At 39.7% G+C, this 15,390-nt stretch overlaps 1 protein-coding gene across 2 annotated transcripts in view; it reads right to left on the bottom strand.

The window, feature by feature from the left end:
- SEC22A (SEC22 homolog A, vesicle trafficking protein) overlaps positions 1-15,021 on the bottom strand; it is a 69,146-nt gene extending 54,125 nt beyond the window's left edge. Inside the window, exons 1-3 of one of the 2 annotated variants that reach the window (XM_045812688.2) lie at positions 14,921-14,984; positions 14,082-14,244; positions 7,834-8,034 (exon numbers count right to left, since the gene is read on the bottom strand). In XM_045812688.2, coding sequence (XP_045668644.1) covers positions 7,834-8,015 — 182 coding nt within the window. In that variant the 5' untranslated portion in view covers positions 8,016-8,034; positions 14,082-14,244; positions 14,921-14,984. Of the gene's footprint in view, positions 1-7,833; positions 8,035-14,081; positions 14,245-14,920 lie in introns of both variants that reach the window. The other variant, XM_045812690.2, reaches the window with a different exon arrangement.
- Between the last annotated feature and the right edge of the window lie 369 nt (positions 15,022-15,390).

Genomic DNA, 15,390 nt, shown 5'->3' on the forward strand with positions numbered 1-15,390 from the left:
GCTTGTGTTCCCTCTCTTGCTGGCTGTCTCTATCTCTGTCAAATAAATAAATAAAATCTTTTAAAAAAAGACACCCAGCCAGGTGTCCCAGGAAAAATATTTTTTTTGAAACAGAACTTCCACACTGAATTCCATTCTCTAAAATAAAGCATTTAAACTTTTAAATATAAAAATAAACTTGACAGGGATGTCTGGGTGGCTCAGTCAGTTAAGCGTCTGCCTTCAGCTCAGGTCATGATCTCAGGGTCCTGGGATAGAGCCCCGAGTTGGGCTCCCTGCTCAGCGGCAGTCTGCTTCTCCCTCTCCCTCAGCTCCCTCCACCCAGCTTGTGCTCTGTGCTCTCTCACGTGCTCTCTCTCAAATAAATAAAATCTTTTAAAAATAAATAAATAAATAAACCTGACATTATGAAAGTGAGTATATCTTATGGACTTTACTATCACCAAATATGTCTAATAGAAAATAAAGTGAAGACAAGACTTTGCCATCATTGGGACTTAGGGAGGTAAGAATCAGAAAGAGAACACTTAGTGTCCACCATGAGCAGCATTCTCCTAGGAACTTCGTATTTTCTCACTTATTCCTCTCTTATGGGGCCAACTTTCAATTATCCTCCACTGGTGAAGAGCTAAATTATGAATACATTATCCCATAAATAAAAGACCCATTTTAGCCACTAATTTTAACCTCACTATATAAGAAAATATTTATTAATATGCAATGTGCCAGTTGATAGCAATTTACAGCAGTAAGCACAAGGAGAATCAGAGAATTTTAAGTGGGCAAAGGTGATTACACCATTGAGCCTTGGATAAAACAGAGAGCAAGCAAACTTTGCCAATGACATCCTTCATTTCCTTTTCTGCAGTTAATCTATCTTGTAATTCACCCTTCCCCACTAACCCTAACACTTCGCATCACAGAGAATGAAGATCTCTTGACTTTCTTAGATAATCAATCATAGATAATCCTTCATTTACCTCTACGTGGTATCCCAAAACTTTACTGCACCTAGAACTCATTTTTCCACACTAAGAGTAATGAGATTCCTAAACGAGTTCATAAGAGCCTGTTTAACGTATGTGGTGCTGAAAAGCTGTAGATTTTACAAAAAGTAGAAGAGTAATATGACCCTAATAATGAGACAAAACAGTAAAGCAGGATACATAGGTTATCTTCTTCCCCCGAGTGGTTTGGTAGCTAGTGGAGGGTTGCATGTCCCTGCCATACCCCCTCCCCACCAAATACCTAGTCTCCAACAAGACAATGCTGTCTCTTCACCCATACTCTAGTATTATTTCTCAACCAAAAAAAAGGAGAGGGGGATAACTTTCACTTAATTCTCTTCCCTGGTTAATTTTTCTCTCCATAAAAAGTAAAAAGAATTTGGAGAATTATACACATACCCTGTAGAGAGAGAGGTTAAAGGTAAAGGGAAGCAACTCTTTCTTTTACTAGAGAATAATGTGAATGCTGAAGCCAAAAGACTATGGTTCAGATATACCATTTATTAGCTTTGTGACTATGAACAAGTTTCTTCACATCCCTAAGTCTCAGTTTCCTCATCTGTTAAAAAGGGGGGGGGGGGTAGTACCATAATGGCTATCTGCCCAACATCTCATTTCTCCTTCCCTTTGGGGAATTATTTCCAGCCCTACTATCTATTTTATATGACTTTGGTAAAGCTGCTCACCCAAGGGGTAGACATGTGATCCAGGATCCAACTAAGAGTACCTCAGCCCTCTGACGACAATGCTATTCCAGAAATGTGCCATGACACAGCAAGGCTAATAAAGTCCTTTCTATGAAACATGGAGGAAAGGGGCTGCTCAGCAGAAATGAAGTATGCCTGCAGCTAGCTGCCCATACAGTGTTTTCCATACATGAAGAATACCTATCTGCAAAAGGACAGAAAGTGGAGAAATGAGAGAAAGATTCCTGACAACAATATCTGAGTCCCTGTCTCCAGCCAATTCAGAAGCCCTCCTATCCTTCACAATACCCTTGTTTTGCTTAAGCTGGTGTGAGTTGTTCCTGCCCTCAAAAAGGGAAAGAGCTCGATATATTAACCATTCACAGAACTGTTGCAAAACTGAACAATAAGAAAAGCGCCTGGCAACTGCAGGTACTTAATAACTGGGTCATTGTTGAAGTTGTTATTCCCGTAATCAGAAAACAGCACCAAAGAGGGAAAGAAAAGCACTGTCAGAAACTAAAAACAAAAGGTAGGTAAGCCTAAAATAGCATTCCTGGCTGGAGGTAGCCATTTGTGGACTAAGATGGAGAAATTAAAGACTCAGGTAGAGAGAACGGATAAGGCTCATAGACCTTATCAGACTTCAAAAGAATTCACAGTGGAAGAACTAAGAAATCTTATTTCTTGCGCTAAAATTCACAATAGAGTATGACTGACTTGCCAAAGTGGTTTGTATTTTTATAAGATCAGTATCTCAATGTTTAAAGAGATCTCAAAATGTACCACTATGATTTTCAAACCCCCAAAACCAATCTCAAAATTTTAAGATCTCATATGACACAACTTAATTTCATATGGTTCATAATTATTGCTTTCGTCATCGTTGTTTCCTAAGTTCTAACTAGGTTTATATATTAAACATTTATGACAGTTTAAGGAAAGTATCCTTCAACTTATGAAACAGATAAATTCCTTAAAGTTTGACCCAGAGAGAACTGTACCATCACTATGTACAGTTGACCCTTGAACAATGCTGGGGTCAGGGATGCCAATATGGTGCATAGTCAAAAATCAGCATAACTTTGACTCCCCCAAAACGTGACTACTAATAGCCTACTGTTGACTGAAAGCCTTACCAATAACACAATCAACACCTATTTTGTATGCTATATTATATACTGTATTCATACAATAAGGTAAGCTAGAGAAAAGGAAATGTTATTTTAAAAATCATTAGGGGGGCGCCTGGGTGGCACAGAGGTTAAGCATCTGCCTTCGGCTCAGGGCGTGATCCCAGAGTTCTGGGATCGAGCCCCACATCAGGCTCCTCCGCTATGAGCCTGCTTCTTCCTCTCCCACTCCCCCTGCTTGTGTTCCCTCTCTCGCTGGCTGTCTCTATCTCTGTCGAATAAATAAATAAAATCTTTAAAAAATAAATAAATAAAATAAATAAAAATCATTAGGAAGAGAAAATACATTTATAGTACTATACTGTATCTATTGAAAAGAATTATCTTAGAAATGGACCCGTGCGGTTCAAACCATGTTGTTCAAGGATTCAACTGTAATATGAGAAGAAATCACAAAACTAGAATATGCACCCCCTAACCACCCACTAATCTACAGGCCAAACTGAAGTATTTTGGAGAAAATGAAGACTTCACTCCATGACACTCTGAACACTGCTATACCCCCAAAACAGCCATCCCTCATTCAGCAGTTAGTATCCCAGGTGCAAGGCATTGTGCCAGCCTAAGCTCCACAGAATGGGCTCCATTAGCTAAACTGAAGTAGCCAGCCACGACAATCTGATGAAGTTCATCATTTTTCCAACACACTGGGGCTGGGGAGGATTAAAGGAATTTTCTTAATTTTATTTTTTTCTTTTTTTTTTTTTTAAAAGATTTTATTTATTTATTCGACAGAAAGAGACAGCCAGCAAGAGAGGGAACACAAGCAGGGGGAGTGGGAGAGGAAGAAGCAGGCTCATAGAGGAAGAGCCTGACGTGGGGCTCGATCCCAGAACTCCGGGATCACGCCCTGAGCCGAAGGCAGACGCTTAACCGCTGTGCCACCCAGGCGCCCCCTAATTTTATTTTTTTCTATTTTTAAATATATTTTTTAAAAGATTTGAGAGAGAGAGTGGGAGAGAGTGTGCGTGCAGGAGCAGGGGGAAGGGCAGAGGGAGAGAATCTCAAGCAGACTCCCTGGTGAGCACAGAGCCTGATGAGGGGCTCAATCCCACCACCCGTGAGATCGTGACCTGAGCCGAACCAAGAGCTGGGCACTTAACCAACTGAGCCACTCATGTGTCCCGGAATTTTCTTTATTTTAAAATGTTATTCTAATTTTTTTCTCAAACTCTGTGGTCTTCCTCTACCTATTCAACTAGAATCCAGTGTGAGGTACCATCTGATTTAGCATTTAATTATATACCTAGCTACTTTGTTTTGATTCTCAGTGGTATTCTGCAAAGAGCACCTCAATTTTTACAGAAATTTGAAATCCACAATGCTAAGAGATACGGAATTATTTAGAAGCCAGAACAGATCAAGCATCTCAGTGAGCTAACTATATAGAGAAAAGATATAAAAATTTAAAAATAAATTTAAAATAAGAAAAATATAAATGATAAAACAATAAAACAAGTTGTACAGGCAATCTGTGTAAGGAGTGAGTCATAAGAGAATGAAATAGTAGTAGCAAGGAAGAAGGTGATTCAAAAGAAGCAGGCTCTAAGCCAGGCTTGACAAGGCAGACGGGCAGCCTGGTGCCAGTTTCGGACTGTGCTATGATGCTACGACTGCAGATCTGTGAGTTTTATCTGACAAGCTCACGGGTAGTTAGAAAAAGAGGTGTCACAAGAGAACTTTAAATAACTCAGGTAACATATAACTCCCAATTTAAAGTGACTTTATAATTCAGTCTAAATGTGTTGTCATACAGCATGAAAATCTCAATAAACTAGGAAACAACAAGTCCTCTAATCAATGATAGAAAACATATAAAGTCCAGGTTCTCGTCAGGAACTAGAACTAAAACTTCTCTATTGTTCAATCCTTTTTAAAAACTTAGTTACAAAAATAACATGCACAGAGGCTTTCCTATGTGTGGTTCTGAAGGCCATGTAATCTATTTATTCCTTTAGACATTTCTAAATTGTAATCTTAGATCAGGCCAGATTAGACCACTGCTGATTCATCTCACTCCTAAACTGTCTCATACAATTGCTTTTTGTATCATGTCATTTGCTTACACTAAGGAATATTATAAGAAAAATCATAAAAAGCTCATTGTTATGGCTGCTGGAAGAATGCTATCCAAATGCTGTCCCTTTTTACGTACATCAGGTCTCAGGAACATGAAGAGCAATGTTTTTATCCAATGGACACTGAATCCTGTAAATGATTCATTACCCTACTTTGTTTTGGCCACAAGGAAGTTCAAAGCAATATTTCCAGCCCTTTTCCAACAAATGAACAGACTACGTAGTTTGCATCTCCAAAAGGAAATGTTACTTCAGTTTATTATTCTCCTATCTTTATCTCTACTTTCATGGATTCTCTTTCCCGTGCTCTTGAAATTTTTTTTTTTGTAAAGTGCCTCATAATCTTTGTGGAATAAGACGGGGTACAAAGAAATAATACATAATCTAGAATTCAAAACAATTAAGCAGAACTGGAGGGGTGTTAAAAATTTACCATATGATACTCTTAAGAGAGTAAGAGAGAGGAAGAAAAATATTTGCAAAAAAATTGTTCTTTCCAGTCCCGAATATCTGTCAGAATTAATATATATTCAAACAATCTTCTATAATGTTGACACAGGTCTACAGCATTACACAATATCAACTGAAACTCAGAATAATGACCAAGGGTACTAACAGAGCCTACTAAAATGTTGCAAGTTTTTCTCCATAAAACAGAAATAAGTTAGACATAATTTTAGATATATTTTAACCATCATCACCACTACATTTTCCAGTTAAACCCTTTAAAAACTCAGTTTAGGATAAAAGCTCGTTATCTTACCATTACCTAGTTGATCTAAGAAATTATGGACATTCTCTAAGGTTCTATTCTGGGCCTCTCAGAAACTCAGTGGGCATTTCTACTCTCACAGTTTCAACTTCTATGTGAATGATTCCAAAATCTCTATCCTATCACAACTGGGCTGCCTAATCACAACCTCAAGTAAAATATTCAAAAATCGTGCTTAGTTATCTTTCTCTTCTTCCTCACCCCCATAAGCAACCATTCCCAAAGAGCTCATTCTGTCCAATTCCAAGGCTTCGGTCATCTCTGGCATTCCATCTTATCAGGCTTAACCATTTCTTTTGAAGTGTCTTTGTGACTGGCATTTCCTTTTTCATTTGCACTTACATCCTACTAGGTCAGGCCCTAATTATAAGTTAATCTCTCTCAGACTTCCCATTTCACCTTATATATCACTGCCTCAGCATTGTTTTTTAGCAAGTCACTTCCCTCAAACCTGCAGTAACAGCTTCCTATAACCTATTACATCAAAGTGACATCCCTTGGTCTGAACTTGCAGGGAAATCCAGGATCCGGCCCCACACTAATTACCTCACACTTCCTGTAACTATCCATAAATCACCATTCACTACACCAGGCCAAACAGGTGACTACACCTCCAAGGCCAAGTCATTCTTATTCTGCCTCCCGTCTCTACACCTGGAATGCCCTCTTCTCTATCTTAGCCAAATCTTACTAATTCTTCAGGACATGACTCTTGTCATCTCAATAATGAAGCCCTCTCCTAATTATATCCCTTGTGAACTTTGTCTTTATCTGATATCCTTCTGTATGCAAAATCTGTGTCAAACTGCTCAAGAGGTAATTGTCCTGTTTCGTGCACATGCTCTCCAAGGGGTTCTTATCTATTCCCATAGTTTTAATTATAAACTATAAGCTGACCCCCAAATCTAAATCTCAATACTTGTCCTTCTTCACTAAACTTCAGACTCACACATCCAGCTGCCTACCTAACAGTGCCTCCTGAATGTCTAATGGGCATCTCAGACTTAACATGTTCAAAGAGAACTCTTGATTTTTATCAATGAAACACACATCCTCCAATTTTACTATTTCAACCTCATTAGCCAAGTAATTATGGACATTCTCTAGGCCAAAAATCTAGAGGTGACTCGATTATTCGCTTTCCCTCACATGCCACTACAATCCAGTAGGAAGATTTGTTACTCCCAAAACACAGCCCAAATCCAACCACTTCTCATCATTCCCACTCTGATTCAAGTTACAAGCATCACCTCTACCTGAATTTCTTTCAGTCTCCTAAATGATCTCTCTACTTCCACTCTTTCTCCCTTAGAGCCCATTCTTCATACAGTAACCAGGATGATCTACTCAAAGCCAAAATCACATTATATAACTCTCAGCTTAAAATTCTCCAATGGTTTCCTATTACATTAGACTCAATCCAAACTCCTTATCACAGCCTAGAAGGCTCTACATAACCTGTCCCATTCTTATCTTTCTGACCTCACCTTCTGCCACCCTATAATCATCCATATTGCTTCAGCATCTCTGGTTTTCCTTCCATCCCTTGGTCAGTATCAAAGGTCTTCTGCACTGGCTGTTACCCTGCCTTGCTCTTCATCCACAGCATCCTTCATGTGACCACCTTTTTTCCCATCTTTTAGGTGTCTGCTCAAATATCACCCTTTCAGAGAGGCCCTGAACTATCACAAAGTCACTCTATCCCATCGCCCAGTGGAAACAGAGATGTGCTATCCTCTCTCACGAGAATGTAAACTTAAGTTCTTTGAGAGCAGGTATCATGTACAATTTTTATATTTCCCAAGACAGTTTGCCTGGGTATGTAAGAACACCAATAAATACCTAGTGACCAACTTATAAAACACCTGTGATCTGCAAAACTATAAAAATTTCTAAAGCCAGATATAAACACAGAGAAACTCCAAAAAGGGTGATGACATGATGACTACTGTTTAGTATAAGTTCAGAACCACATGATTCTTGACTTGAGCACTTTCCTAAACTAACCAATCACTACTTTTTACGGCAACCACTTAAATTTCATGCAAATGGCAACCACTAGGCAAACAATTCTAATGGAGCAAACTGAAGTCTTACTTAATGTTATAATGTCCAGTTTTCAGTGTACATCTATCAGGAAGCTGAGCAAGTTTCTTCGAGAGCATTTTAAAATACTTTCTGCACTCCTGCACGCCTGTGCCTTGCTCATAGTCAGTAGAAGCAGAAAGTGGCAGCCCATCTCTGACACGAATGACTGATGCAGATAAAATCATAGACATTTCAACCAGCAGAAGAGACCTAAAACAAAACGAACAATTTGGGTTAGATAAAAAATGAAAGCCAAACCTGATAAACAGTGCAAAAATGTTTAACTCACTAATAATCAAAGATTCACTACTTAAAACAATCACATACTACACTTTCCTTAACAAATTAGCTTTTAAAAAATAATTGTTGGGGCACCTGGGTGGCTCAGTCGGTTGAGTTACCTTGCTCCTGATTTCAGCTTAGGTCATGATCTCAGGGTCCTGAGGTCCAGCCCCATGTCAGCCTCTGCACTCAGGGTGGAGTCTGCTTGTCCCTCTCCCTCCCCCTCTGCCTCTCCTCCAGTGCACACACGCCCTCCCTCTCTAAAATAAATAAATAAAATATTTTTATAAATTAAAAAAAAACAACACTTGCTTCTTTCTGGCATTCTTATAAGTATTTGCAGAAATATACTGGAATAAACACTATTCTCAAAATAATTTGGCGATATGCAACAGAGTTTAAAAATACTGATACCATTTGACCACAAGAGCAATATAAATATATAACCCTACCCTAAGGGAAGTAATCAGATTCAGACAAAATTTTCAGTAGAAAGGCATTCTTTCACAAAAATAACCAAAAACAATCTAAACATCCAACAATAGGAGAATGGTTAAATTATAGTACACCCCTATGATGAAATATAATGAAGAAGAGTTATGTTTATGAAAAAGAATTCAATAATGTAGTAAAATGCTTACATATAAATCAGAAAAAAAGCAGGATAAAAACTGCAAATGTTATTTTCTATAAAGACAAAGAGAAGAAGGGAGGAATAAAAGGAGAAATAGATATCAGAAGGAAACATGCCAAAATTATAATAATGCTTATCTCCAGAAAATAATATTATAGGTGATTGTTATATTATAATTTCCTAAATTTTCATAATATTCCACAGTGGGTATAGATTACTTTTATAATCAGAAAAAAAATTTATTGGGGTGACTTTGTGGCTCAGTCAGTTGAGCATCCAACTCTTGATTTTGGCTCAGGTCATGATCTCAGGGTCTTAAGACTGAGCCCTGTGTCAGGCTCCCCCCTCTGCCCCTCCCCCACAGATGCATACTCCTTTCTCCCTAAAATAAATAAATGTATTTTTAAACAACAAAAAAATTATTTATAATAAGTCTTAAAGCTAAAGGAGGAACACTGGTTTTAATATTGTTCTCAATTTCTTTACCAGAAAATAAATCATAATGGCTTCTTTTATTATATTCTGATCAAGCTTCACAAAAATAGATAGAAGGACTTCATAGGCTGGGTGTGAAAGAAATCAGGTAAACAGAAACTTTGCTAAAAACTATACAATGTTGCTCAAATTTTCGCTTGTATAGAAACCATTGAAGTTCGGTTAGAAATGCAGATTTCTGAACCTCCCCTGCCCCAAAATTCTGATCCACGAACTATGAGGTAGAGCTTGAGACTCCTCCATTTTTAACAAAGTCCCAGGGAATTACTACGCTTAGTGTCTATGGATCATACTTTGAAAAACACTAAATTAAAACATGTTCACAGTCTGAAATTAAGTGATAACTCTTTCTTGCCAGGCTTTCAGAGAACAATGCCACTAAATACTGTTTCACTAGCAATAGGGGAAATGGTGAAAGTTGAAAACTCTGAAGACAATTTCATAGGCTTTTTTCAAGATGTCATATCTCGGAGACTAAATCTTCACCTGTCCTGTTCAGAAAGCTCAATATTATCTCATTACAAAAATGAAAAACTGAGTTTATTATGTATCAAAAAATGCCAAAGAAAACCAACTGGTACCAACTTTGGAAATTAGTACTATAGTTCCTCATTTTCATAGCTGTGTAAAGTTGCAATCCGTCTACTCATGATGATAACTGACTGACATGAAAAATTAACCCAAATAACAAAGTTAATGCATTAAATTTACTCCCCCTTTACCTCTTTTTATGAGATAATTAAAGGAATAGCTAGGTATTAATATGTCATTACTATTTTTCACCTCCATTCATTTAAAAAGAAAAAACCCAACAGGAATTAAATCAGCCTTTACCATAATGGGATCTTCTAATGAAAGTACAACATGACATATTCAAGTCATTTTTTTCCCCGTATTCAATCAGTTTCTTTTCTCTTCCAAAAGCAGTAGCAAGAGAAAGCCGGGATTCTTCAAGGGATAATATCTAAACTACAAAACCTTTTTTAAAAATGTTACTATGTTTTATTTAATTATTAAACCATAATTATGAGATTTAGCCCAAGTATAAGAAAGCAGGAAAATGTCTTACTTTGTACCCTTAGGCATTTATTACTTAAATATAAAATTTTTTCTTCTTGAAGTTTACTGCAACACAATGACTACTCTGGGAATTAACATGAGGGCAGGGTTATGACTTACAGTTTCCAAACACCCACATTCTTAGTATTTAAAAGTAAACTGCATTCTTTTATGCTTTATCTTTCTAGGATTGCAACAGAAATATTAGGAATAATCTTTATTATAGAGCGCCAATTTTCATGTAATCTTCAGTTACTCTTTTCTTTTTTATGAATTAAAAAAACCTGGGGCGCCTGGCTCAGTCGTTAAGCGTCTGCCTTCGGCTCAGGTCGTGATCCCGACGTTCTGGGATCGAGCCCCACATCAGGCTCCTCTGCTGGGAGCCTGCTTCTTCCCCTCCCACTCCCCCTTCTTGTGTTTCCTCTCTTGCTGGCTCTCTCTCTCTGTGTCAAATAAATAAATAAAATCTTTAAAAAAAAAAAGAATTAAAAAATCTAAATACATGATTCATACTTCCTAAAACATATACTAAGAAACAAATACCAACCTGTAAGTTCCATTCATTTAACAAACATTTATTGAGTAGGTACTGTACACCAGGCACTATGGGAGACATTGGGAATACACAGTTCCTACCCTCAAGAACCATCAATCCAGAATTAAGAAATTCAGATGAAAAGAGCAAATACAAGTTGTGTCACCCACCACTTAACTGGAAAACTATAGTTAGATAAACTTGCATTTCAGATATTTCTAATACACTTAGGCTTGTAACCAAAAGCACAACACAGCACTGATAGTCCCTGTCAAGATTCTTAAAAGGTTGTCAGAAAATCGCTTCTACTAGTAGATAAAATTCCTCTGAGGAGAAAAAGTTAAATTTCTTCCTCTCAGAGTCATTGGACCTAACATCCAAACCAGTGAGCTAGCAAAAGAAACTGTCATGGCTACCCATGAACAATGTCAGGCCTAATTTGTAGATGGACTTCAATCACTTTAGGATAAGCAATCTCTCCTCTATCAACTACTACCTCCCCTCTTTTCTGTTTCCACCCTGGATTCTTAAAGCAGTTCCTTAAAAAAAACAAACAAAACAAAACAAAACAAAAAAAAACCCACTCCAATCTCATCTGGACTATGCTAGTAGAATGTTCACATAAACGCCAAGCTACCGTTAGAATACCCTTAGAGTGTAGGTCCAGTGGTGGTTGAGAAAACCAAGGAAGAATTGATGGAAACTGAGGAAATCAAGAGGTTAACATTTGCATGGGAAGATTCATGAGCAACAGTAGTTTTATCAGGGCCACAGATATATTTTTAGGCCATGATCCATTTTTCCTCACCTTTTACACTGAAAAAAATACATATGTCTTTAGACAGCAGAAAACTCACAGGGAATCTGAGTACTGACCTGTATATTCTTTCCTCAACAGCAACTGCTAAATGAAAAAGCCCAAATTAGAATCTGGGTAAGTCTGGGAAAACATTTATGTGAAGACTGAGGAAAATAAACTACCACTACGCCAATGGTTAGCAACTGTTTAGTCCCAGGATAACAGAATGCTGACCTCTGCTTCAGAACCTTGTGAGGTAATGGCAGTAATTAACAAAACCAACATATAAGTCCATTTTATATTTACTTTACAGCAAGACGTTTTCATAAAAGATAAAAACATTTCATATCGGGTTAACCACTCATATCTTATTTCAATTATTTCCCAAACTTAAATCATCCAAGTACCATTTTCAGAATTCTTTTTTATTTATTTGAGAGAGAGAGAAGCAAGGGGAGAGGGAGAGAGAGAATCTCAAGCAGACTCCATGCTGAGATAAGAACCTGATGCAAGGCTCAATCTCATGACCCTGAGATCATGAGCTGAGCCAAAATCAAGAGTCAGCTGCTTAACCCGACTAAGTCACCCAGATTCCCCCATTTTTAGAAGTCTTACCGTATCTACATCTCACCTGTACTATTATTCACCTAATGTAGGTCTTTCAATTGACTTATTTTTTTGCCCTATCCTTAGCAATATCTGTGAAATCAGTTTTGAGATGTTAGAGGTTTTTCTCCTAATTAGAGACTTTTTTGTTGTTGTTTCATCTAAATGTATGTGTGTTAAATTTTTTGGAAAATTATTTTTTAAAATGTTCATCTACTTACCACTCAAAATTATCTTGCATGGGAAACACTACCTTGGTACATATTTTATTGAAAATGCTAGCTGAGATCTGTGGGAATTGGGAGCGGGGGTTACTGGTGGAGAAAGCTACATTAATTGTGATGTGGGAGCAAGATTGAGAGAAAAGGGAAGGACTTTGCACAGCCATAGGTTAATAGAAAGACACCTGAAAAACAGCTTGAAGAGGAAAAGGGGAAAGGATACCAAAGACAATCAGAATTTATTTTGCAGCTTCGCCTATGCCCCCCACTTACCAACAGCCTTTAACACTCCTATTACAGGTGCTTGTACTACACAGTATGTGTAAGACCTCAGGCCTACACATGTGGGTGTTGTGGGTATAATCTACCCACAACTAGGAACAAGGCCCCCAACACATGCACGAATGTGTCAGTCCCCAACAGTTATGCAGCACCTCACAGCTTACAAACAGTGAGGTAGGTATAACCTCCATTTTACAGATGAGGAAATTGAAGGTCCCTTTCTCAATGACACACTGCAAATTTACAGCAGAACTGGTGCTTAAACCCAAGTTTCTTGTATCTCCACGTCGCTGTGCTACATCGGTCTTCTGAAACCAACAAGGGGCAAAAACCCAGTGATAAAGAAGCTATCTAGCTAATTTTGAAATAATAAAAGACCACCTTACATTTTCTTTAAGAGGCAGTATAATAGTTAACAGGATGGACTCTGGAACAGATGCCTGGGTTCAAAAACTGGCTCCACCATGTGTTAACTATAAACTTGAGCACCTGTAAGATGTGGTCACTAATAGTATGTCTCTCATAGGATTATTTTAAAAATACTAGGGGCGCCTGGGTGGCACAGCGGTTAAGCGTCTTCCTTCGGCTCAAGGCGGGATCCCGGCGTTATGGGATCGAGCCCCACATCAGGCTCCTCCGCTATGAGCCTGCTTCTTCCTCTCCTACTCCTCTGCTGTGTTCCCTCTCTCGCTGGCTGTCTCTATCTCTGTCGAATAAATAAATAAATAAATAAAATAAAAATACTAATAGTATCTACCTGATAGGGATACATAAACATCACCTTGAAGACCAAAAATACAATATTATTATTATTATTAATTGACTGCCCTCTATTTACCAGGCACTTTATACACTACCTCATTTAAGCCTTCTGATAACCTGTGAGAGAGATATTATTAGTTCTATTTTACTTTTGAGGAAATTCAAGTTCAGAAAAGTAATTTATTCAATTGCTAAATTTGTAAGTGACAGATTTAAATACATGCCTAACTCTAACCACCCAATGAGACACTGCCTCACAACATTTCCAAGCTTCCTACTCAAGTATATGGAAAGTCACAGACACCCCTTTGGTAAGATCTGTGTTTCTTTTAAACATCAATATACAGATTTTTAAAAATCAGTTCATACACCAAAAAAAAAAAAATCACTGAACTGATACCATGGTTCTCAACACAGGAAACGTCCAGATGTCCCATTAGTTTAGGGCATGGTCACATGTCAGATTCAAATACTGAACTACCTTCAATAAAGGAAAGTATAGGTACTATTTCAAGTACTGCCTAACTCCTTATAATCTCAGTATGTGAACAAATTCAGAGTTGAGAAAAATGGTTGTTCCACCTGTTAGCTGGGATCACAACATCTCGGGTCTGGCGGCTGACACTCTAGCCCTGGACTTTGCCTTGGCTGTATACGCATAGGAGGGACTGGTTCTCAAGCTCTCCAATCGCCCCAGCGGTTGATCCAGGAAACTAAGGCGGAGGAAAGTCCAAAGCTGTTTTCCCTGGCAGAGAGATTCAAGTCAGCTGGAGCTCGGCCTCTTATTCCGGAGCCCTCTTCCACCTGTCGAGCCAATTGCCCAGCCTCCTTTAAGTCGCATCGCTCCCAAAGTGCCATTAATAGGGCCTTAAAAGGTTTCTGTTGGCGAACGCGGGCAATCTCTGGGCTCAATGCCCATTAAATCCGCACAGAACGCAAAGTAAGCCACTAGTTCAAATCCCACCCTACCTTGAAAAATAGTAAATGCCGCGTCAAGCTCTCTGGGCCACCTAAGTAGCCTAGGTGGATTACCGTGTTTCTAACAACTGGGCGCCAGGGAATGCCCCCCACTGCTGGCGGCCCACAGCGACTGTCCCTTCCCCGGACCCCTCTGCTTGGGCTTCCCCATACCCAAGACAGGTCAGCCGAGGGGCAACCGCCGCTCGGGCGCACCCACAGCCCCCCTCAAGCCGAAGGGGACGAAGCCCCCCCCCCCCCAATCCCACCTCTCCAGAGCTCGGAGGCTCCAACCACCAGGCTCCCGCCCCCACCGCACGCGCTGGGTTCCTGCCCAGGGGGAGGTCTGTAGTCATGAGGGCGAGGGCCGCGGCGGCTCGCAGGGAAAGCGAAGGGAACGCCTGCCAGGGGTTCGAACGACCCTAAAAGGGGAGGAACGAGAACTGCGAGAGGTCAAGCCGTACCTGCCGAGCCGGGACCCGCCGCTTCGAGTGACGCGACCCGCAGTGCACTGTGGGGGCCAGGGAGTGGCCTTTCTGCCGGGCAGCCCCGCGTCCAACGTGGCTGGCGCCCGACGGGATCAAGCTCCGCCCCCGTCCCTTCGGCTCGCCCGGGCCAATCAGGTTCTGTGGGAAGGATACGCTGATCCGCCCCCTCCTGGGGGCCCGATGTAGTCCCGCCCCCATCCAGGAAAGATTGGCAGCTCTTCACGCACCTGCGCCAGGAGGCTGCAAAGACCTTTGGTGACAGTGACAGATAATGCTGTCTCTCACAAATAAAGCTAATCTCTCCTGCCTGCTGCCTGTATCTGGAGGCAGTTTGTCTCTCACGCGGCACTACAGCAAACACTTATCCAAGCAGCAGGGGGAGAAGCCCCCTCTGAGTGAGCAGGAAAAGGGCTTGCCCCATCTATCACCGCACAAGAGGAAGCACC

The sequence above is a fragment of the Ursus americanus genome, chromosome 4 (assembly GCF_024610735.1).
Source record: "Ursus americanus isolate L20-20 chromosome 4, mUrsAme1.1.p, whole genome shotgun sequence".
Taxonomy (NCBI): domain Eukaryota; kingdom Metazoa; phylum Chordata; class Mammalia; order Carnivora; family Ursidae; genus Ursus; species Ursus americanus.